The 25,186-nt window shown below is 40.0% G+C and overlaps 1 protein-coding gene across 4 annotated transcripts in view; it reads right to left on the bottom strand.

Annotated features, from left to right (window-relative positions):
- PDE7A (phosphodiesterase 7A) overlaps nt 1-25,186 on the bottom strand; it is a 119,642-nt gene continuing 94,456 nt past the window's right edge. For 3 of the 4 annotated variants that reach the window (XM_004090734.3, XM_003268355.4, XM_030794983.1), the window contains exons 7-13: nt 20,418-20,518; nt 12,843-12,974; nt 12,549-12,640; nt 10,416-10,560; nt 9,894-9,990; nt 9,183-9,263; nt 1-5,141 (exon numbers count right to left, since the gene is read on the bottom strand). In XM_004090734.3, coding sequence (XP_004090782.1) covers nt 4,936-5,141; nt 9,183-9,263; nt 9,894-9,990; nt 10,416-10,560; nt 12,549-12,640; nt 12,843-12,974; nt 20,418-20,518 — 854 coding nt within the window. In that variant the 3' untranslated portion in view covers nt 1-4,935. The remainder of the gene's footprint in view (nt 5,142-9,182; nt 9,264-9,893; nt 9,991-10,415; nt 10,561-12,548; nt 12,641-12,842; nt 12,975-20,417; nt 20,519-25,186) is intronic. The other variant, XM_030794982.1, reaches the window with a different exon arrangement.

Raw genomic sequence — 25,186 nt, 5'->3', positions numbered from 1 at the left:
TTAATTTGTTCAACAAACATTTATTAATGGCCCAATGTACACCAGCCCTATGCTGAGCATAGGAACCAGGAAGATGGAGGATACCTGCTAGGTGCTCTCCATCAGCTCACTCCCAAGTGGTGGTCATTCCACTTGTAGACCATGGGCTCTTGGGGGCCTTCCAGATGACACAAGTCATTATTAGCAAGGAACAGCTGCTAATTCTTGCACAGACGTATACTGCTCCGTGTTTCAAACGTATGCCGATGCTACAGTGATTAATATGCACATTTCTTTGAAAGCAATACTGAATTCCTATTAGCTATTGGTCACTGTGTATTTTCTCAATCAGGAGATACTACCGATCTAGGGGATTTTAAACAACATTTATACATTAAAATATTTATACATGCTTGAAAACACTGGAAATACCTGATGTGAGAATTTTAAGGAAATAGAAAGTTTAATAAAAACCAAGAAAGCATTTTGGAAAAAAAGATCATTTTCAGAATCTTCAAGGAATCACTAGCACCTCTAATCTGTACCTCAGGTACAAATATATTTGTTTGCAAAGGACATAAAATATGATTTTTACTTTTATACAAAGAGTATCATTACAAACCATCACATTTAAAGTGAGTACAAATATTGACCAGGAACCAATTTGTTTTTCTTTTTTAAAGTTAGGACTTGTCAAAATTTTCTCTCCAAGGACCTTTTACTCCTAGAGCAGAGACTCCCTCAGCCCCTGAAATGTTAAGCCAAGAGGCCTGAAGGGTGGGCATGTGTGTGAAAATGTTTAGTCTCCCATGTAAAATACATTTTGCATTCTGTTCTATTTACTTACTTTTTTAAAAAAGTAATCTTTTAAATATTTAACTGTTTCCTAAAATTTTTCTAGAAAAAAAAATTCCAGTAATATAGGTCCTATTTAAGTAGAGCTATAGGCCTGATGCAGTGTCTCACACCTGTAATCCCAGCACTTTGGGAGGCCACGGTGGCAGGACTGCTTGAGCCCAAGAGTTCAAGACCAGCCAAGCCAACAAAGTGAGACCCTGTCTCTACAAAAAAGTTTTTTTTTTTTGAGATGGAGTCTTTCTCTGTCACCTAGGCTGGAGTGCAGTAGCACAATCTCGGCTCCTTGCAACCTCTGCCACCTGGGTTCAAACGATTCTCCTGCCTCAGCCTCCCGAGTAGCTGGGATTACAGGAATGCGCCACCACACCCAGCTAGTTGTTGTATTTTTAGTAGAGACGGGGTTTCACTATGTTGGCCAGACTGGTCTTGAACTCCTGACCTCAGGTGATCCACCGACCTCAGCCTCCCAAAGTGCTGGGATTACAGGTGTGAGCCACTGTGCCCGGCCACAAAAATGTTTTTAAAAAATTAGCTGGCTGGGCATGGTGGCTCACACCTGTAATCCCAGCACTATGGGAGGCCAAGGTGGGCAGATCACAAGGTCAGGAGATTGAGACCATCCTGGCTAACGTGGTGAAACCCTAACTCTACTAAAAGTACAAAAAAATTAGCAGGGCGTGGTGGTGGGTGCCTGTAGTCCCAGGGACTGGGGAGACTGAGGCAGGAGAATGGCGTGAACCTGGGAGGCAGAGCTTGCAGTGAGCCATGATCACCACGGCACTGCACTCCAGCCTGGGCGACAGAGCAAGACTACGTCTCAAAAAAAAAAAAAAAAAAAAAAATTAGCTGGGCAGTGTGGTGGCACTCAGGAGGCTGAGGTGGGAGGATCGCTTGAGCCCAGGAGGTGGAGGCTGCAGTGATCATGCCACCGCACTCCAGCCTTGTTAGCAGCGAGACCCTGTCTCAAAAAAAAAAAAAAAAAAAAAAAAAAAAATGTAGGGCTATAGAAGGTGATTCCCACATATACATAATAAAACAACTTTTCAATAGGTTTATTATATGTGTAAGCAGGAAATGGGAGCCACACCCACGGTTCCCCTGAGAATGTGTAAATAGGATGATCTTTTCAGTTTCAAACTATAAGACAAACAATGGATCAGAGCAGAAGCAATCATGTATACAGTAAGAATGGAGCCCAGGTGAGCTCAACTGAAACAAGGCTTGAGGTAATGATGTTATTTAATGCATGTGCCAATCAGAAGCTGATGTAGAGAAGCAACTATTGGCAGAGAATCTCTAGTACCTTCCAGGGGAAGAGGGTACCCTGGTCCACAAACACGAATGTCACAGAAGACATGGGTCTTCTGTGCACCCAAAGGGACATGGGTGCACAAGGCAACTTGCTTCCCTTGCTCAGAATCCATGCTCACCAGCTGGTCATAATTTGGCTTCCCAGGAAGATTTGCCTAAAGGGAGAGAATAATTGATAGTTACATTTCTCATTATAAATGAAAATATTGATAGTGTTTTAAAAAAATAGTTACTGTGAGCTTGGTTAATGTGGGTTTGCCATGATAGTTCCATTCTCTATGTACTGAAACACTGGGCCTGAGTTTTTAAGGGTCTATGAGTTATCAGACTTTCTGTACACATTAAATATTGGCCAAGGTATGGCCATCTCACGAGAGTGCCCAGCTGATCGTATTCCTCTACTACCCTCAGACCTCTATACCCACACTGTCCAATATGGTAGCCACTGGCCACATGTGGATATTGGGTGCCTGAGACAGGACTAGTCCAAATTGAGATGTGCTGTAAGTACACAATATATACTGGATTTCAAAGACTTAGTACCCCCAAAAGAATGTAAAAACATCTCATTGTTTTTATACTGACATTTTAAAATGATACAATATTTTGGATGTATTGGAATAGATGTTACTAAAATTAATTCCATGTTTCCTAAAAGTGGCTACTAGAAAACCGAAAATTATGTGGCTTGGATTCTGTTTCTATTGGATATCAACACTCTTCTGTACAAATAATATGTTAATGTGTTTGATTTAGAAGTTTGCACCATATCCCTTCTAATGAGTTGGACCTGGGAAGTTATAGGAATGGCACAGTGGTACCTTTTCTACATTGATATAAATCAAGTAGAATGGAGTGGCCTTTTCTTATCACTTTAAAAAGGCCAGTGATTGATAGAAATAAATACAACTAGTATTTTAGTACTTGCAAGAGTTGCTGATGTCTTATGCAGTTCACCATTGTGGGAACAAAAGGCCTGGCTCAAAGCTGACCTCTCCCCTGTGTTAGTCAGGACTCCGAACAGCCCTAGCTGGCACTTGCAAGGTGAGTCATTAGTAGATAAGCTCAGACTGAGTAAACATCTGAGGGATGAATGCAAGAAGCTAACTTTGATTTCCTTGTAATTTAGCATTGTGTTTTCCAAAGGATTGAGTTATAAGGTAAATGTCAAAGATAAAAATATGAAAAGATAGGTTTTTATTCATCAAAAGTTAACAGCAACAGGCACATATTAAAATGAGTATGGCAAAGCCTTTTACAAATGGCTTTACACTCAAGCTTTCTCCCAAGAAAATGGCTGTTGCAACAAACTGTAAACAATTAATAAACAGTCTTTTACAGTAACAAGGGAAATACAAATGAACTAAAAGAAAGCACCGGTTTCTCTTAAAACTAGATTACAGTTGTGCTTACTATACATAAAACAATTTAAAACAAATTACAAAAGTGGAATGTTTGAAGTTTAAAATTAGTCCTTATAGTTTGTCCTAGAAAACATCTGTTCACATCAAAAGGCCCGTCAAAGGGTAACGTTTCATCAAAGGGAGGGACAAGAAAACAATGCACTTTTTTCAAATCGAAACAAGAAGTTTGGTCACTTAGCTATGTGCATAGTTTAAGGCAACTGGAGCAATCTGTTACAGCTTACCTACCAACCTTCCCCTCCCCCGAGTGTGGCTGCTCATTATGTCACATTCTAAAATAATAAATAAAAGCTTACATTTCAAATCTTTGCCCACATGGAGAAACATAACATGCACAGTCACACATGCACAAACATGCACGCAAACACACATCCATACATTCACACACAACATACCTCTCACTCACTGCAGCGAAAGGGACTTTAGTACCCTTGATCTGAAGGACACACTTCCCCATCCCACTTTTATTTCAGATTGGCAAATACCCTGAGCTGATTATGGTGTTTTAAACATTCCACCTTTTTCTCGCATGTGCAGGTCAAGTGTACAGTAGTGAAAACAACATGCAATGTCTTCACTGCAGAATCATAATACAGCTAGGACATTGGTGTTCTTCCCCTCCCACCCCAAATTAAAAACGAATTGTTAAAAAAAATTGCATTGCCAAACAGCACTGGAGTGAAAGCTTGGCGGTACTCTATGAGAAATGCTCAGTTTCCAGTGCATGAAATAAAACTATAGCAAATGGGAGGCTTTGGTGGCATCCAAAGAAGAAAAAAGGCAAACCAGGGGGAAAGAGCTGCAGTCTAAAGTTTGATCTTTAAATTTGTTTGAGTGGTTCCTTCACAATCATGCTCCAAGGCAATTTAGAACCAATATTTTCAGAGTTGATTTGTAAACATTGTCTTGCCAGAGGCAGCAGAGGCTGGGCACTTCACATTTCCATTTTCTCAGAGAGAACTTAGTGGAAGGTACAAGATACACATTGTTGCATCAGACTGGTTAAATTCCAAGAGATTGCTGCTGAACAATTCAAGTTTCACGTTTTGAAGATTAGATGCTTTGAAAAAGTTGTGGCACATATCAAAACTTCCTTTGTTACTCCTTTCGGATTCTCTCCTGCTGGGCTTTGCATATTCAAGGTTTCACATGAAAGCCAAATTCATATTGCTATACGTTCGGGTCTTACAATTAACAAGTAGGTTCAAATGATCCAACAGAGGAAATCTTGGAAATAAATAATGCTGGCTGGCATCACTCACTTGGAAACCTTGGCAGTCAAGAGTAAGTTCTCTCACCTCAAGACCCCATTTCACATTTCTAAAAACCTCCAGGAGGCAGTTTGTCCCACTGGTTCTGGGGGTTATGATAACCGATTTTCCTGAGGTAATAACTGTGAGTTCAACTCGAATGCAGCATCAGTGTCCTCACTGCTGGACTGTTCTCTCTGCAGTCCCTTCCAGCTGGCTTTATTCAGCCCCACATGTCCAAGCATTGTCTGGGATAGCCTTGTATTGGAAAACCTGGCCCATTCTGTAAATAAAGGCTCCACTAGGTAAGTCATAAAACCTTGAGAAAATAAAAAGGAGAAAAAGTTATTAACATATATGCTGAAACTCTATCTTTAAAACATCATCTATACAATGTCAACCTTCCTACATCCTACTCCAGTATTACCCAGATCTTTTTTTTCAAGATTCCTGTGTGTGTGTAGGTGACAGTCTGTAATGTACATATCCACTTTGAAGAACTGATTTCTTAAGTAACTCAATGGAAATTTAAGTAAAAGTGAACTGACAAATATATCCAATCTTTTCCAGTTATCCTTCTCGGTGGCACAACTACATTCTTCCACTTAAGGAAAAATACACTGGCCATATAAACTCCGAGGATACTCGGGTACAACCCAATTCGAGGCAGAGTTGCAGTGCAACAACTGGAGGCTGAGAAGGGATCTCCTTCAGGACTGAGGGTGATGTGGCCTGAACTGAAGTGGAGCTGGCAGTAGTCTGCTGCTTTACCCCTCAGGGATGGAATCTTCTTCATGCCTGGTCATGATTACAATTGGTCATTTTATTTAACTCAGAATTTATAAAGGCAAAACTTATGATAAGAGTCAGTCTAAAAATAACAGGTTGGGGTTAGTGAAAAAAAATCATTAAAGTGAACACCAAATGTGCACCAGAGACCTATTTTATAAACAATTCATATAATCTCCCTTAATTCACAGTCAGAAAAGGAAAATGAGTGATTTCAGGATTGTTGCATCTTTAGGTTATACAGCACTCCACTGCACATTAGATCTGACTTAATACTAAGTAGTATCTTAACACAAGGGCAAAAGAAGACCTCTAGAAAATAGCTGTCAATCAAATCATATTATATACTGGGAACAAAGAACATCTTTCTCACATTTTGATCTGTTAAGAATGGGGAAAATATACATTCAGATTCTATCACTGCTTTAAAGTTTTCTTCATATCCAAGACTCTCGTTGCAGCAAAAGACCATGTGGACCACAGACAACATAGGTTCCATTTATCCAACATAAGAGTCTCACCAGAATTAAAGCAACCAGCATCCACTACTTTTAATCAGGAAAGCTATATATGGTCTGATGGCTGAATTTTTTAACTGTACATAATTATGGTATCTGAAATATTAATTATGTACAATAAGGCTTTCTTTCTTTCATTGATCCGTTCCCTCCACACATATTTACCAAGAACCTACTATGTCCCCGGCACTATGCCGCAGTGGCTGGGTATACAGCAGTGAATAAGACAGACAAGATCCCTGCCCTCAAGGAGCTTATGTTCTGGTGAGGAGAAAGAGATAACAAACAGAGAAAAGTGTCATTACAGTCAAAGCACACAGCGGCTTTCTGGCAGCCATCTTCACACTACAGTGTCATGTTGAGCCAGCCACCAAAAGCCCTGTCTTTCTTACGTGCCACAAAGTCATGAGCCACTGGAGTTATCTACCCACATGGCCCTTATTATTACAGGTTTCACACCATTCATCTTATTTCATCCCTCTCACTGTTCCAACTGGTTGAGATCCTTGGGGATCTTACCTCCAACAGTCAATAAATTAGCTATCACTTCTGGCTCTATGTTAACCTAAAATTTCTTTTAGGTCTTAAATACCTGATAAAAATGAACAGACCAGGGCCATGGACCAGCCTCTCTCTCGGAGGGCAGGACTCTGTTAATTAGTACCTCGAACACAGCTGTTCAACCATTTGTGAATCCATTTAATTGTACTAGCCCCACAAGCCTCTACTTTATCTTCACAGATTTCACAGGACACCTTGTCAAATGCCTTACTCTTATCCAGTACATGATATTTTCTTGTTCAACAAAATTAGTATTCCTATCAAAGAAAGAAACTGTATTAGTTCAACATGACTTGTACATACTGCCCCTATGCTGGGAAGTAGTAATCACTGCTTGGTGAGTTGTTAAGAGGTTGAGATTTGATGTCAGAAAGAGCTGGATTTGAAGCCCAACACCAACACCTGTTAACTGCATGAAGTGGGCAGTTAACAGTTATTCTGAAAATAAAGATGCTCAAAGCGCCGGTCCCCTAGGGTTGTTGTGTGGAGTCAGCAGATGTCAACAATCACCATCAGATCAGTGACCTTATCCCTGACAACCCATCCTAGATCTGTACAACACTGACAAGATCAATAGCTTGAGATGAACAGTGAAAGGGATCTAGCTTCTGTTAACTTATAAAAATTACAATTCTTAAATCTCATTTGCAAGTTCTCCCATTAAGCAAGGGGGTAGTTTACTCAGATAAAAAGACATTTAATATTCAAAGTAACTGATTTGACTACCCATTCACCTATCTTTGATTCAATTCTCTTTTTGTCCATTTTTTTTTGAGATGGAGTGATGGAGTTTCATTCTGTCGCCCAGGCTGGAATGCAGTGGCACAATATCAGCTCACTGCAACCTCTGCCTCCCAGGTTCAAGTGATTTTCCTACCTCAGCCTCCCAAGTGGCCATCACACCCAGATAATTTTTGTATTTTTAGTAGAAACATGAGTTTCACTATTTTGGCCAGGCTGGTCTCGAACTCCTAACCTCAAGCGATCAGCCCACCTCAGCCTCCCAAAGTGCTGATATTACAGTTATGAGCCACCGCTCCTGGCCACTTTTGTCCATTTCTAATGTATTCTTTTGCATTTGAAGATTATTCTACTTGAGAATCAGGATAAAGCATATCTGGTTCTAAACTGTTTTACTATCCTCCCAAAAGAAAAGCATCTGCAACCCTCAGCATTCCTGGCCAGTATGAGATCTCTGGGAGATTCAGCATCCCTCACACTCCTAAAGTCTGGCCACAGTTCTACACGCTCTTCCCTTCTCTACCTGTCACTCTGAAGTCAAATCGGCCACTACCCACTTTCTTCCACGAGTATCCATTGCAATCACAATGTAAGAATTACGTTTCTGAATTTCTGGCCCCATGGCATGGTCTTCCTTTCTGAGTATGATGCCACATATTGTGCTACTTTCTGAGTTTCTGGAAACCTCATCTTTCTGAACTTTGGGCACATATTTCACTGTGTTCAGTCTGATTCTCAAAGGCCCTATTCAACACCAGGTACCAAAATTACACTCCTCCCTCTATTCCTTATTGAGCTACTGCCCCCGCAGAATCCCCCTCCTTTATACCCAAAGCCCAACACACTCAATCCTGGTCAACCTTCCTGTGAACTTCTGCAACAAGCTACACATACTTCAGTCACAGGACATTTTAATTTTGCTTTCTATAATACCGTTATTAGTTCACTCAGCACACAGTTCTCAAGGGCCTCCTGCTTCCAGTGTGGTGCTAGGCTCCAGGAATCCACAACCAAGTGGATCAGGCACTTTGGAATCTAGAAGAAAAGCGACTGACTCTGCCTAAAGCGAGTGGAGAGCAGCTTCTGGAGAAAGTGACATTTGAGCTGGCTCTTCAAGAAAAAGAACTCTATGAGGCACATGGAAATCACTGGCGAGGTACAAAGAGTGAAAGAACAGCGTGGACTTGGGAAACTCAGAAGCGTCCCGAGATGCTGTAGGCAAGTGAGAGGGAGGTTGAGGCAAGATGGCTGCACAGCATTTGAAGCTAGATTATAAGGGCCTGTCTAGGATGTTGAAGAGTTAGATTTAATCAACAGGCAGTGGTAAGAGTCCAGAAAGGCAGTGGCAGAAGCTGGTCTATGTATTATGATCAGGCTCAGTGGGTCACCACCTATCCATTTTTATTTTATTTTATTTCTGTCATTTCTTTGTTTACCTATCCTTTTTTAAATGGCAGTCCCAAATGATGCAAAAGAAGCTTCCACATGGGCGAATAATGGATTCTTATTTACATAAGTACAGAAACAAATTATTGCTGCTGCCTGTTCTGCAAAAATATGCTTTTTACATCCTAAAATTAAATGAGAATTAGAAGAGCCATAACAAGGGAAAACAAGGGTAAAATTTCTTAAATTATTTTTAAAAATAGAAATGAGCACAATTTTAATATTTTATATTTCAAATATATTTCCCTTCTTGATAAAAACAGTGGCATTTTTCTAATCAGCTATATCTAAATATGTATAGTTACCAATCTGGATGTTGGCAATAGATTCAGTGTGACGATCGCAAAGTGGACTCACACCCAAATGATACTTTTTTTCTATATCTCCTATAAATTAAAAAAAGAGAAGTATTAATATGAAGAATATCTATTGGTTAAATATATAATTAAAGGCTTGAACATACCTGTGCATTTCTTAGGAAAAACATACTTAATCCTCATGAGAGGAAAGCTTCGCAATTAGTTCTTTTTAAAATTTTAAGTTATTCACACATAGAAGAGATTGTCAAGCTGATATTTTTATTTAAATGCAAAGTGTTACCCTAAGACTGTAATTTATAACACATTAACATACAACCTGAAAGGAAGGTTCATGAAATAGATTCCTGGATCTGGGTTTTAAATTACACACACAAAAGTTTTACACGTTCATATGGCCCTCCACACATGACAAAGATAAAGAAAGTTCAGGGAAATCTTTCTGTACAGCAAAATTCCCAACCTAATCTATACTCATAAATGCATAAATACATCTGATCATTCCAAAAGAGGACTTCTAATTTTCAAAACAGATGCTTAATTTGTAGAGTATTGATTATATGTATATCTATTGTGAATTGTTACTAAAAATAGCAAGACTCTACTGCTAGACCCATATAAATTATTGAGTTATTTTATTCTTATAATGTTAAAAAAATGAACTGGATAGATTAATTATCACTCAATACTGTAACCTGCCTTGATGGAAGAATTCCTCCGTTACTTTTTCACTCCACTGCTTGCTTAATTCCCACGTCCGACATGGGTTACAAATATCAGCACACTTCAAAGCCATCTAGCAAACAAAACATTAATATTGTTTTAAGATATATACACACTTGACAATAATACCAAAGAACCAAGTGCAAGGACTGGATTAACCGTAAATATAAATAAATAAGCCAGAAATACAATTCTCCTATTTTTAGATGTAAGAATTTATGAGAATAAAATGCCATTTCTTAATTGGTACCCTAATCTTGTAAAAATTGTTTTCATCAGAAATCTTGAGTATGAAAAACACGTAAGCGATGATGCCTTCCTAGGTAGCAGATTCACCAGTGATCTCCTTCTGGAAGGGGTGTACGCTAATTGAAGGAAATTCTTTAGCTTGCCCTCAAGATTTAACCATTCTGAAAAACTACACTAGAATATTCATTTTTTAGTTTGACAGTCACATAATTTATCCTAGAAATAGAATGTTTCCAAGCCCCATTTTACCTGTAAAACCAAATGTCTATGTCTGGTGTCTTCGAGGCATAAATCACCTCTATCCAAATGGGACCTAAACAAAGACAGATACTCATTCTGGCGACTAATGTCTGTGGCTAGTATCAGAGCACCTATCTGTGTCTCCATTTGTTGCCTGGAATTAGAGAAATATAAAGAGAAAATATAAGACTTTCAATTAACTATTTACTTCTTGATTTTTTTTCTTAACCATAATAATCGGAAGGCTTTATAGAACCCTAAAATAGCCAATTATCATTCCATTTAAAATTTATCACACAAAAAAAATGAGTTTTATAGAATGCTTCAAAAAAAGCCATTAAAATAAAACTAAAACCAAGAGAGTTTGTAGGAAAATACCAATATGCAAACATTTCAAAAGGAGAGTCTTTACTTTGCCAGCCAAGGTGGTATTATTTGCTTTAAAAAAAAAATCAACATAACATTGGTATGTTGTTTGAGAAAGTTCCTTGCTGGGATTCTTTCCTGGAAAACTCTCGTGCTGAGGGTAAACAGCTTTGGTTTGCTTTTCGGTGCCTGAGATCTGAAGGCAGAAGGAAGATTCAAATAGAAAGAATAATGGCCCATTCAACAGTTTACTCCTACAGACATTTTGACTAAGATGCCTGTTGCAATTCCCCTGAGCAACTTAATAAAGTTTAGATTCAACTGTGTTTTCAAGGTTAAACTCAAGAACCAATCAGTTATCTGTAAATGAATATCCATAAATGAATATCCAACTTTTCTGGAAGGAAAAAGGTAACATGTTAATATAAACAGCAAATACATACATCACTTATAAAACTGCCTCAGATCAATTAACAAGATAAATATACTTAAAAAAAATTCTTGCCTTTTGTTTTAATGGGTCACAGCAAACACTATCTCTGTATAATGATCAGTAAAGAGCTGTCAAATAGATAAAAAGACTCACAATATTGAATGTTAAATAAAACAAATCCTAAATGAAGAAAACATTAAATAATGCTATTAGGTAGTATTCCTTATTTCCATTTTTATTAAATCTGAGAACTCAACAGGGTTAATCATCAAATGAAAAACATGGTTTTTAAAAAGGGAATAATGAAGCAAACATTTTAATCTCTTAATTTTAAGAACCCGTAATTTACATATACAGTGTGTTTAAGCAATTTTTGTATTTGTACTACAGCAAAAAATGATTTTACTTACCAGAAGTATTGTCATACTCCAAATGGTATCCGTGAATAAAGATTTAAAAAAATAAAAAATAAAGTCCAGCTTTTTTCTCACGGTCATTACACAAAACAGTTTTTTATATAGTTGTTTTAAATTATGAAAGGGAAACCAGAGAACAGCAAGTGGAACTTAAATTTTAATACTCAAACATATTTTTATGCCTCACCACTTTTCCTGACGTGGATGGCTTCGATCCACTTTCAAGGTTTGCTGACGTGCATTTTCCCTCAGTGCAACATTACTAAAAAGCTTGTGTGTGGACCACACTACGGCAATGACGTGAGATTTTGTAAACCATCACCATCATGTTAGCCTTATTCACATTAATGCTTTTTATTAGGTTCTAAAATAGCCCACTTATTTTTTTTTTTCTAAAATATTAGGGTTTCTTAAATTCATTGTTGTATCCTATAGCTACAGAAGTGTGACTCCAGGATTATGCTATTGAGGATATAAGGCACTCTCTTTACTTTCTTTTCGGTTTTGAAAACTTCTGGGAACAGATTTTAATGAATCTATTTAATATAATAGAATGTTTACATCCCATCCAATTTACCTTTATACGTAGACCTTAAGGTTTTATTCAGCTGAGTATGGAAATATGTAATATCTATTTATGTAACTAAATAGTAAACTATGGCTGAGCCATTGTGTATTTGGAGTAAATTTTATAGTATTCAAACCCATGGAATAGTCTTTCATAAAAATAACTATCCATTAAAATGTTACCGACTATATAGTAGGATAGCTCTAAATTACTAAAATTGTATTTAATTTACTAAATTTGACAAACACTGAAAACTGTGGAAAACCTGAACATAACAATTTTTAAAACTTTATAAAATTACTTTGCCAACTTAACTTCTATAACCAGTAACAAATTAAATTTGTCTTAATCCAACCTACCTGCTTTCTAATGGCAGATGTGAGAATAAGCCTGATTCTCTCAATAAGCCCACTGCAGATCTCCAGTGGTGATTTTCCAGTACTGAGGTATTCTACAACAAAGGACGTTTCTCAGTTACTTAATGATACGTCTCTTTCTGGACATATCATTACTAACAATACTGTTAGCAATATTAATCTGGTTAAAATTCTAACATTCATTGAGAATTTATTTTCATTACTTTCATTTCTTCAAAATATGAACATTTTCTAGAATGCAAAAATAAAAAATCCTGATGATAAAATTGCACTAACCTTGTATAAAGTTGCCAAGTAATGGTTAGTTTTAATAAGGAAAGGTTGATTAACACCTGGATGATCCAGATCATGAGTGGCAGCTGCAATTAAGCTCAGCAAGATATCCCAAGGAGTTACAGAATTGGCAAGCTGAAGTGTGACAAAAGAATAATGAATCACAGATATATCTAAAATAAGCTCTATGCCATCACAGTAGTTTCGAATTAGCAGCCAATGGTAGTGGTGGCAATCTCCTCCCCCTTCACGTCATTCTTCAGGCGGTTGTTCATTAGGTCCACCAAGCACATCTGCCAGGTCCTGGTCTCATCAGCACACTGGCGAAGGCATGATACAACAGTGGCCCTGCCCGCGTGGAGTTTACAGTGTTTATCCTTAGGCCATTTCATTTTTAACAAGCTTAATTAAAATGGCAGCTAAAGCATAAACCATTCTTTTTGAGAAATAATGGCCTTAAAATGACAAACACAGTTTGGCACATTTTTATTACTGTAGCCATTACTGAACAAAAGACCTAAAATTTTAAGAGTGTTTATTTATCAACAAATTGGTTATTGGATTTCAATAATGTAATCTAAAATGTAAGGTTATTCCTTTAGTCCTGATGTTTAAGGAGGCTACTGAGTAATCGTAAGTGGAAGTCTATGTCAAGTCTGTGATAAAATCCTCCCCCAATGGATGGATACATTCATAACAATGACACAATGTATTCATGTCAGGGAAAGCAATCTTGCACACCAGAAATTGTAACTTTAAATAATGATTACCAAACTTATTTGATATGATAATCACAATAAATAAAAGTTTATGATTCGCTGACAAATGCTCAATGATGAAAAAGATCACCTTGACTGCATCACCTGCTCTTCACGAAATGCCTCTCATTTTCTGGCAAACTTGGCCAGATTTGCGTTCCCACAGCACCTCATGGTCTGCCACAATACCACTCATCAGAGCATGGTATTATTTAGGTTTATGTTAGCACAGTGCTGACTAAACTGTAATGATCCTGTGCTCTGACAGTGAAAACTTTTGAGCGTACACCACTAATATTAAGTATATGTACTTATAGATTATTATACTGAACTAACATTTACATGTTATACAACAAAGATAAAAACTGAAAATGTAAAAAATGAGATAAAAAATAATTTTAGATTCAAATTCTATTATTTTCTTTCTCTGCTAGAACAAATCAATCATCTCTTTCTACTCCCTGTGTTAAGTTCATCTCAGTCAGAGAAATCACTGTCTGAGGGCTTGAATCTCCTGGAAAACTGTAAGCTACCTGGAAGCAGAGATGCATATTATTTATTTTTGTATCGCATATTATTAGTACATGGAGAAGGTCACTGAATAGGAGAAGATGAAGAAAATTATTTCCTTTTTAGGATATACAAAAGCATTGAAAAAATAAAGCATTCTAAAGCGCTGCTTACTAATCAAGATGAACAGAATGCACAGGATATAAAGCATACTGCATATAAGGCAATCTCCTCTCCTTGACATATACATGAATGGGCATGGGTGTCTATGTCTTATGAACATGTAATTTATTAGGCAGTATGCAAAGGGGTTACATTCTTATTGGCAGAAGAATAGACATCCTGGGAGAATACAATAATCCACAATTAGACTGATTTAAAAAATTAACGTATGACTGCACATGACATCAAAACAATCTCAGGTATATTAAAGAGTTAACCATTAAAAATAGGAACGTGAAAAGAAGCAACTGAATTCTCATAAATTCTGTGAAGAGAAAGTAACTTTAAAAACACACATGCAAAAAAAATTCGATATAAAAATGTAACATTTCTGCTTGTAAAAAAAAAAACCTTTCATCAGAAAGAAAATTTTCAATATTATAACAAAGACAAGGACTTCAATAACTTAACTTTTTAAGGTGGATTAAAAGACAGATGTTATTTCCATTCTGTGATTACATCTGGTAAGAGCTGACAACAAAGAAATGTCCAAAAAAGAAACTACAAATTATTTAACGTATGTGAAGGTCAGATTTTACTTGTATCTGCAAAGCCATCATTAGGGTTCTTCTTCAATAAAATAGAAACTATTAAGTGGTGAGTTTTGCTGTGTTCAGGGAAAAGCTTACTGTTTTCATTGCCTGCCGGCCCTTATGATTTCCCATTGTAATGGTTATCACAGTGAGTTTCGTTGGTGGTAGCTTTTTTTTTTTTTTTTTTTTGGCTAAATTGGCGAATCAAAAATATAGTAGAAATAAATAGCAGAAAGAAGGTACCTGAGATACTGGTGGCTTACTGAGGGTAAAGAGGAGGTGGCACTATCATGGAGGAGAGCAGTTTAGTGACATAAAATGTCCTGAATCAATATTGTATTTTTATTTTTCCTAATGATGCTACCTCTGAAAACAGATTCTATTTTTTTGAGACAGAGTCTTGCTGTCGCCCAGGCTGGAGTGCAATGGTGCGATCTCGGCTCACTGCAGCCTCTGCCTCCCAGGTTCAATCAATTCTCTTACTCAGGCTCCTGAGCAGCTGGAATTATAGGCGCCTACCACCATGCCTGACTTTTTTTTTTTTTTTTTTTAGTACTTTTAGTAGAGACGGGGTTTACCATGTTGGCCAGGCTGGTCTCGAATTCCTAACCTCAGGTGATCCGCCTGCCTTGACCTCCCAAAGTGCTGGAATCACAGGCATGAGCCACCATGCCCTGCCTAGTGAAGACAGATTCTTGACACATTATGTCCATCCTGAGAAATTACTGAAAGAAATGAACCTCCCACACACAGAAGGCAAAAGGACAAGGCGGTCCTCGCAGGGCTCCTCAATCCCCAGGCCATGGACTGGTACTGGTCCGTGGCCTGTTAGGAACCTGAGAGGAACCAGGTGCACAGCAGGAGGTGACCTGCCAGCCAGTGAGCATTATTGCCTGAGCTCTGCCTTGGAAGCAGTAGCTTCTCACAGGAGCACAAACCCTATTGTAAACTGTGCACCTGAGGGATCTAGGTTGCGCACTTCTTTTTTTTTTTTTTGAGATGGAGTTTCGCTCTTGTTGCCCAGCCTGCAGAGTAATGGCGCAATCTCGGCTCACTGCAACCTCTGCCTCCTGGGTTTAAGCGATTCTCCTGCCTCAGCCTCCCAAGTAGCTGGGATTATAGGCATGCGCCACCACGACCGGCTAATTTTGTATTTTTAGTAGAGACAGGGTTTCTCCATGTTGGTCAGGCTGGTCTCGAACTCCCGACCTCAGGTGATCCGCCTGCCTCAGCCTCCCAAAGTGCTGGGATTACAGGTGTGAGCGACCACGCCCAGCCAGCACACTTCTTATAAGAATCTAATGCCTGATGATCTGAAGTGGAACAGTTTCATCCTGAAATCATCCCCCTCCCCATCCAAGGAAATACTGTCTTCCATGAAACTGGTCCCTGGTGCCAAAAAGGTTGGCGGCCACTGCTCTAGAGGTCTAAAAACGGAGAACTAGGCCGGGCATGGTGGCTCATGCCTGTAATTCCAGCACTTTGCAGGGCCAAGGCAGGCAGATCACTTAAGGTCAGGAGTTCGAGACCAGCCTGGCCAACATGGCAAAACCCCATCTCTACTAAAAACACAAAAATTAGTTGGGCGTGGTGGCACAGGCCTATCAGCTACTTGGGAGGCTGAGACAAGGGAATCGCTTGAACCCAGGAGGTGGAGGTTGCAGTGAGCTGAGATCGTGCCACTGCACTCTAGCCTGGGAGACAGAGTGAGACTCCATCTGAAAAACAAGACAAAACAAAACAAAAACATAAAAACAGAGAACAGTTAGAGTAAACCCAGCCAATGATAAAGCCCATAGACAGTACCATTCATTAACAGCTCATATTGACCAAGCACCTACCATGTGCTGGTGCTGTTTTAGGGGACAGGTAAATATTAGGGAATAGACAGACAAAAATTCCTGCCCTGGAGGCCTGACGTTCCTGTAGTTTCCACGTCAGGTTCCCATATGTTTTAAAAGTAAGATTCTGGGGGCCAAAATTCCTATCTTACTCATATTTTTGTCACTAGCAATTAGCATCTACTCAGAGCATGAATAAGTGTACATCCGCAAGAAAGGCAATGCAACCATTACCAGTCTCGCTGACATCAAAGGGAAGGATGTGGGGGCCAGGGAGGGACGTGGGGGGCCAGGCTCTTTTGTCAAGTGCCAGGGACAACTAGAGCAAGGTTTAAAGGTTAGTGTCAGAGTGGGTTTATGTCTGGGACATGTAAGCGTAATTCTTATCCAGACTTAGTTTAAGTATAGTTATTAAGTAAAATAACTAATTTAAACTCATGATAGAAACATGAAACTAAACATTAAAATAGGAAACAAAGGGAAAATCACAATCTCCTCAGCTGACAACTATGAATATTACCAGTGTCAATCAATCAAGGAGACTTTGGACTCAACTTGAACAAAATGCTTTATAATCCACATGAGTTCAGCCTTGAGGACATAAAAAATAAATACTCAGGTTAGTGACAACGCATATATAGAGAGATGAGTTTGTCTCCAAAATTTCCAGTAATTTCTTTGGCTTGAAATATTTTTTTTTCACATAGACAAGAGTCCAAGAATTAGCTCTTCCATATAAATTATAAGGTATAAAAACTGAAAACAAATTTCTCACAAAATAGATATACTTAAGTCTTTCTATTTACTACTCCCTCTGTACTTGGACTTTCTTATGGCTGACTCCTTAGTTATGTACTGTCCACTTAAGTGATTTCTGATGACCCTATCTAAAGGTGTAAAACTCTTGCCATCCACCTGGTCATTCTCTATATTATTATTATTATTATTGTTATTGTTATTTTAGACTGAGTTTCACTCTGTCGCCCAGGCTGGAACACAGTGGCGTGATCTCGGCTCACTGGAAGCTCTGCCTCCCAGGTTCAAGCGATTCTCATGCCTCAGCCTCCCAGGTAGCTGGGATTACAGGCACCCGCCACCATTTTGTATTTTTAGTAGAGACGGGGTTTCACCATGTTGGCCAGACTGGTCACAAACTTCTGACCTCAGGTGATCCACCAGCCTCGGCCTCCCAAAATGCTGGGATTATAGGCGTGAGCCACCATGCCCAGCCACTAACATATTATTTTGATCAAAATTCTATTTATCTGTTTGTTTAATGACTGCCTCCCCCACTAGGATGTACACTTCATGAAGACAGGGATCATTCCTGCCCTGCTCACCACCACGTTCCTAGCACCAGGATAGAGCCTGGCACGTGGCAGATGCTCAAAGAGTATAAAACATGTGATGCTATGAAAAGGCTCAGGAGTAAAAGAGATACAATCTTCAGGCATCTATCTAATCTATCTTATCTATCTATCTAAAGATAGGGTGTCACCCAGGCTGCAGTGCAGTGGCACTATCACTACTCTCTGCTGGACATCCCAGGCTCAAGTGATCCTTCTGAGTCAGCCTCCTAAGTAGCTGGGACCACGGGCACACACCACCATGCCCAACTAACTTTTTATTTTTTGTAGAGATGGGGTCTTGCTATATTGCCCAGGTTGGTCGCAAACTCCTGGCTTCAAGTGATCCTCTCGCCCTGGCCTCCCAAAGTATTGGGATTATAGGCATGAGCCACCACACTTGGACCTACTTCACATTTTTTAGAATTCACTTTTAAAACTTTGAGTGACTCTGTTTTTTTTTCTTTCTTTTTTTGAATAAAAGAGATGCGGTCTTGCTATGTTGACCAGGCTGGTCTCAAACGCCTGGGCTCAAGCAAGCCATCTGCCTCGGCCTCCCAAAGTGCTAGAATTACAGGCATGAGTCACCACGCTCAGTCCTGGGTGATTCCATTTTAAAATGTTCACTATGATAAGGGAGAAGGGAAATGCTTGCATTGTAGGGCTTTGTGATTTTATCTATATCCTTAATTGAAGCCTTGGGTAAAGTGTTCACTGAGTATGTTAAGGATGAAAAGTGTTTAAGTATTATCAGAATTCCACAGGCAAAAAGTGTTCAAAATCATGGTTTTATTAATTTTTGTCCACATGCATCCCCGCCCTGCTCACCTGGCATCACCCAGATTTCCTTGCCCCTGGCTTGGGTTGGGTGTGCCCAGAGGGAGATGGGAGTGCAGAAGCCTTCACTGACCAGGTTAACCCTCCTGTGTGCTGCGGAGAACTTATTACCATCTTTCACTTACCAGATTGTATGGTGATTGCTCATCAATCTCTCCCACGACATTCTCAAACAGAGGATGCAGTCTTGGCCCAGAGATTTTTTTAAAGTGTAAATTAAAAATTGGGGTGGGCAATAGAGTGAGACCCCGTCTCTACAAAAAATTAAAAAAATTAGCTGGCCTCCAGCTTGAGCCCAGGATGTCGAGGCTGCAGTGAGCCATGATCACGCCACTGCACTCCAGCCTGGCAACCCTGTCTCTTAGAAAAAAAAACAGTTGGGTGGTTGGGAGTATACATTTGTCAAAACCGTACACATAAAATGTATGCACTGTATTACTGCATATAAGTTCTACCACAATAAGTCGATTTTTTAAAAGTCATGATATATATACTAAAAAACTGGGGCATTTTCACATATTCCATGATCTCTTAAATAATCAGAAGACTAGCTGTGTTCTTAAGTTGGCATCAATGGGCACAAGCCAGTTTGGTCATCCTGTTTCCCGCCTAACACCTTAGCCAGAACTAAGATCTAGGGAGAGAGCAGTTTTGAAGTAGAGATGGGGTAGGCAGACATAATTGCAGAACTGCCAGGGATAGGAAATGTCCAGGGGCAAACATGGCTTTCATTAACACCTGCAGACAATGATTCCCAAACCCATACATAAAGTCTGATTTCTCTCCTATACTTCAGACTCTTTTATGTAACTCTATACTAGACCTCTGTATTACGATGTCAAATACATTTAACACCAAGGATCCAAAATGGTGCTGTCTCTACAAGCCTTACCCCCAAAACTTGTTCTGCTCTACATTCCTCCTCTCATGGAAGACTTCCACCTTCTACTCAACTGCCCAAACCAGTCTTCACTGACTTCTGTTTCTTTCCCCCAAGTGCATTCACCACCACATCCTGTTCATTCTAATTCCCAAGAGAACTTGCAAACTATCCACATCCCTACTTCACCAAGGCCACTCTGCTCTCTTCCACGGAGCACTGAAGTAACTCCTGGCAGGTGTTCAGGCTTTTGGTCTTGATACGATTTATCTTCACACCACAGCCAGGATAATTTTTTAAAGTCTCCTGCTTCCTCTCTGTAGCTCCCCACTCATTCACTAGTCAGACCAAGGCTGTCCCTGCCCACATGGAGCCCATGTGGAGCTCAGTGTAAATGCCAGCAGTCAAGGTTTCAAATGACCTGGCCCTTGCTTGGGCTTCTCCAGCCTCTCTCTCAACAACCACCCAGTTCTCTAGCTGTTGCATTCTGAAACACAGCCAGATTCAGAAACTTGATGGCGCTAAGATCTCATCCTTGTGAAGGAAGTCTGTGATTTTCAGTCAAGGCAGTAACTTCAGGAGAAGTATGTGAAAGTAAATCAAAAGGAATTTTCTTATGATTTTCACCTGAAATCAATGTCAACCTCTTACCTTAGGTTCCTTTAAGTAACAGTGCATGGCCTGAGTAACATCCGCAGCGTGGACTGCATTATGGTAAGGATTTTGACTGTGGTAATCTTCTTGAATCATAACTGCATCAAAGAAAGAGATTCCGATTTTATTGTAAATGAGCAACATATACAAGGACAAAAATTGTGATAATTATGAGTTACCCACTCATACTTTTCATGTAGCTATCAGCTAAAATCGTGCTGATTCCGGCAGATGATAATCACCTCACAACTCACACGTATACCAAAAGAATCAATATCAATTTGACTCTCTATGCTATCATGGAAGAACAGACTAGGCTTCAAACAGACACAGCTCCAGCTGTGCCCCCTGCCATCAACCTACTTGATGGTCCTAGCAGCATAACACACAAATCCAGTGGTCTCAAAGGAAAGCGAGCCTACCTGTGGTGGGGAAACACAATCACCAAATGAGTGGGACAGACCATCAGAATTCTGCACTTGCTTCCGTCCCATCCTTTAAAATAGCCTTTCGATACCCTTGGTTAATAGTGTTTTTTTGAGACAGGATCTCACTTTGTTGCCCAGGCTGGAGTGCAGTGACATGATCATGGCTCACGGTAGCCCTGACCTCCTGGGCTCAAGTAATCCTCCCACCTCAGCCTCCCAAGTAGTTGGAACCACAGGTGCATGCCACCATGCCTGGCTCATTTTTCTGTATTTTTTGTAAAGACAGGATCTTGCCATGTTGCCCAGGCTGGTTTCAAACCCCTGGGCTCAAGGAGTCCACCTGCCTTGGCCTCCCAAAGTGCTAGCATTACAGGTGTGAGCCACTGTGCCCCACCTAATAAGCTATTTTTGTATGTGGTTATTTATTTTTGAGATGGAGTCTCGCTCTGTCACCCAGGCTGGAGTGCAACAGCATGATCTCAGCTAACTGCAATGCCCACCTCCCAAGTTCAAGTGATTCTCCTGCCTCAGCCACCCGAGTAGCTGGAATTACAGGCACCTGCCATCATGCTCGGCTAATTTTTGTATTTTTGTCACAATGGGCTTTCACCATGTTGGCCAGGCTGGTCTTGAACAAAGTGCTGGGATTACAGGTGTAAGCCACCACGCCCGGCCATATGTGTTTTATAATTTATATTTTAGTATAGTAGTCCCCTCATATTCTTGGGAGATATGTTCCAAGACCCCCAGTGGATGCCTGAAACCACAGATAGTACCAAACCCTATTTATACTATGTTTTTCCTATACAAACACACCTACAATAATGCACAATTTATAAGTTAGTCACAGTAAGAAATTAACAATAATTAAAATAAAATAGAACGATTATAACAATATGCCAGCATCACAACTCTTGCGCTTTGGGGCCATTATGAAGTAAAATAATGGTGATGAACACAAGCACTGTGATACCAACACGGCTGATCTGATAACCAACACGGTTCAGGATGCAATGAGATTTCATCACGCTGCTCAGAATGGTGTGCAATTCAAAACTTATGAATTGTTTACTTCTGGAATTGTCCATTTAATATTTTCAGACTACAGTTGACCACGGGTAACCGAAACCACAGAAAGCAAAACCAGAGATAAAGGGGGACTACTGTACAGTATTTCAGGCATACTACTTATAATTAATACACATTAAAAAGTTTCTCAAGGCCAGCTGCACTGCCTCACACCTGTAATTCCAGCACTTTGGGAGGCCGAGCCTGGAGGATTGCTTGAGGCCAGGAGTCTGAGACCAGCCTAGGCCATTAGCAAGACCTTGTCCCTACTAAAAATAAAAATGTAGCCTGGTGTGGTGGTGCACACCTATATTCCTAGCTACTCAGGAGGCTGAGGTGGGAGGATCGCATGAGCCGAGAGGTTGAGGCTGCAGTGAGCCACGATTGCGCCACTGCACTCAAGCCTAGGTGACAGAGCAAGACTCTCCAAGATAAAAAGCTTCTCAAAGGCCCTATGTAATAAATTTATCTGGTTTTTTTTTTTTTTTTTTTTTTTTTTGCCAGAGTTCTAAGTAGAAGTCTGAAGTCTGAATTAATATTTCTAGCTCTTCATTTGGCTGTACATTCTTGGTATTGAGGCTTTTTTTTTTTCTGAGATGGAGTCTCGCCCTGTTGCCCAGGCTGGAGTGCAGTGGCGTGATCTCGGCTCACTGCAACCTCCGCTTCCCAGGTTCAAGTGATTCTCCTGCCTCAGCCTGGATGAGGTGGGAGGCTGCCTGGAGCTTGGGAAGTTGAGGTTGCAGTGAGCCATGATCATGCCACTGCATTCCAGCCTCAGCAATATAGTGAGACCCTGTCTCAAACAAACAAACTAACTAAAAACACCTGAGTTATTATTTTCTCAATTCTCCCAAGGACAGTATAGAGCCGAAGCCATTCCAAATACATTGCACAGAAGATAACCCATTGAAGCCAATGGATTCCTTATGGCTTTAAGGCTTAATTCTCTCATAAACCTGTTCTAGTGGCTTCCACATTAGCGGCAACAGGATGAGGGGAGAAACAGCCAAGTATTCATATGAACAATGTGCAAAGTGGGATATGCATGTTTATAATTGCCAGTATAGCTACTGGGGCTACTCACACTATTTTAATTATAAACTTGAGAATTTACTACAAAATTATATCTGTAGAGTCACACAGGCTTCTGTTTACCTAGATAAAGCAGTTGCAGATTAGCAAAAATGGTTATATGAATTATTATTATTTTTGAGACAGAGTCTCATTCTGTTGCCCAGGCTGGAGTACAGTGGCGCGATCTCGGCTCACTCTCTCTCTCTCGATCTCACCTCTGCCTCCTGGGTTCAAGTAATTCTCCTGCCTCAGCATCCCGAGTAGCTAGGATTACAGGCACATACCTCCACGCCTGACTCATTTTTGTATTTTTAGTAAAGACGGCGTTTCACCATGTTGGCCAGGATGGTTTCGAACTCCTGGTCTCAAGTGATCCAACTGCCTCAGCCTCCCAAAGTGCTGGGATTACAGGCGTGAGCCACCATGCCCAGCATGTATGAAATATTAAATGTCTCCACCAGCAACATCTTAACTTCCTTATTTTATAGTTCCACAGTTTTACCATTTTCCTACAGTAATAAATTACTTCCTGAATAATTTGTAATTTCTCTCTACTTAAAATTGAAAGATTTTAAAAAGGATATCAAATCAATGTGATGGTCTCTCACTATTAAGTATAGGCATAGCAGTGAGATATTTAGTGTTAAGTTCCAGACCACTAAAATAAAGTGAATATTGCAATACAGCAAGTCAAAATTTCGGGTTTCCCAGTGTCTACAAAAGCTATGTTTACACTACAGTCTATTAGATGTACAATAGCATTATGTCTTTAAAAAAAACCCGACGTATACACCTTAATTTAAAAGACTTTGTTGCTATAAAATGCTAATGATTATGTGAACCTTCATTAAGTTGTAACCTTTTTGCTGTATATAAGCAAAGTTGTATACAACCAAAAATAAATTACAAATTAAGCTATCTCTTGATCTGGGCACTATATGAAATATCACAATGAGGGTCAGAAAATGAGACCCCAATATATGCTGCTTTGGACTGCAAACTCAGAGCAGCAAATGCAGGAGAGGATGTTCTCTGAAGTTCTCCTGTCCATCTAAAGGACAGACAAAGACTTTATCAGGAACCATGAATTCCTTTCTCAGGTAGAACCAACCAGGAGAAATTGGTACATATTACAAGAAGGAAGACTAGAGTTGATATCTTGTGCCTCAGCCTCCCGAGCAGCTGGGATTACAGGCATGCGCCACCATGCCTGGCTAATTTTTTTGTATTTTTAGTACAGATGGGGTATTTGCCATGTTGGGCAAGCTGGTCTCCAACTCGTGGCCTCACGTGATCCACCAGCCTCAGCCTCCCAAAGTGCTGGGATTACAGGAGTGAGCCACCACCCCTGGCCCCAAATAATCTCTTTTTTTTTTTTTTTTTTTTTTTTGAGACGGAGTCTCGCTCTGTCGCCCAGGCTGGAGTGCAGTGGCGCGATCTCGGCTCACTGCAAGCTCTGCCTCCCGGGTTCACGCCATTCTCCTGCCTCAGCCTCTCCGAGTAGCTGGGACTACAGGCGCCCGCCACCACGCCCGGCTAATTTTTTTGCATTTTTAGTAGAGACGGGGTTTCACTGTGGTCTCAATCTCCTGACCTCGTGATCCGCCCGCCTCGGCCTCCCAAAGTGCTGGGATTACAAGCGTGAGCCACCGCGCCCGGCCCCAAATAATCTTTAACGCCTACTGTCAAAGAGATTTTAGGGGTCAGAAAAAGAAGAAACCTAACTGCAATATACCTGATCTTTTAAAGTTTTAACCTTCAAAAATCTAGTAAAGTACAGAAATTGTGTCATCTTTGTCAGCAATCTGTGGCCAATGTAAGAAACACCGCAAAATGAAATCAAGTATTCATGATTTCCTGTATCTATGGCTCTGTGACTTTGCAGCCTTTGCACCAGCAGGTGTAGTGCATCCCTGGTCTGACTTGCTGTGGCCACTTGCTGCAGAAGTGAAGGTGGGCTCCAGAGGCCTGGGGACATCAGCTCTCTTGGAAACCGGCCACTACTGTTTGAACAAGCTCAGCTAATTGTAAAATAAATAATTCTTTTTTGTTTTTAATGTAAATCTATTATGGTGCCAAACTCCTCCGCTTCTTTTAAATTTAACTGAAGACTATGTAGAGCCGAGATGGGTCAGGCCTGGTGTCCTAGCTGAGGGCTCTACAAAACCAACATGCAGCCCACCTGTTGCTGTCTGC

Source organism: Nomascus leucogenys, chromosome 16 (genome assembly GCF_006542625.1).
Source record: "Nomascus leucogenys isolate Asia chromosome 16, Asia_NLE_v1, whole genome shotgun sequence".
NCBI lineage: Eukaryota > Metazoa > Chordata > Mammalia > Primates > Hylobatidae > Nomascus > Nomascus leucogenys.
Note: the sequence above shows the minus strand (reverse complement) of the source record. Positions and strands in the feature narration are given on the sequence as shown.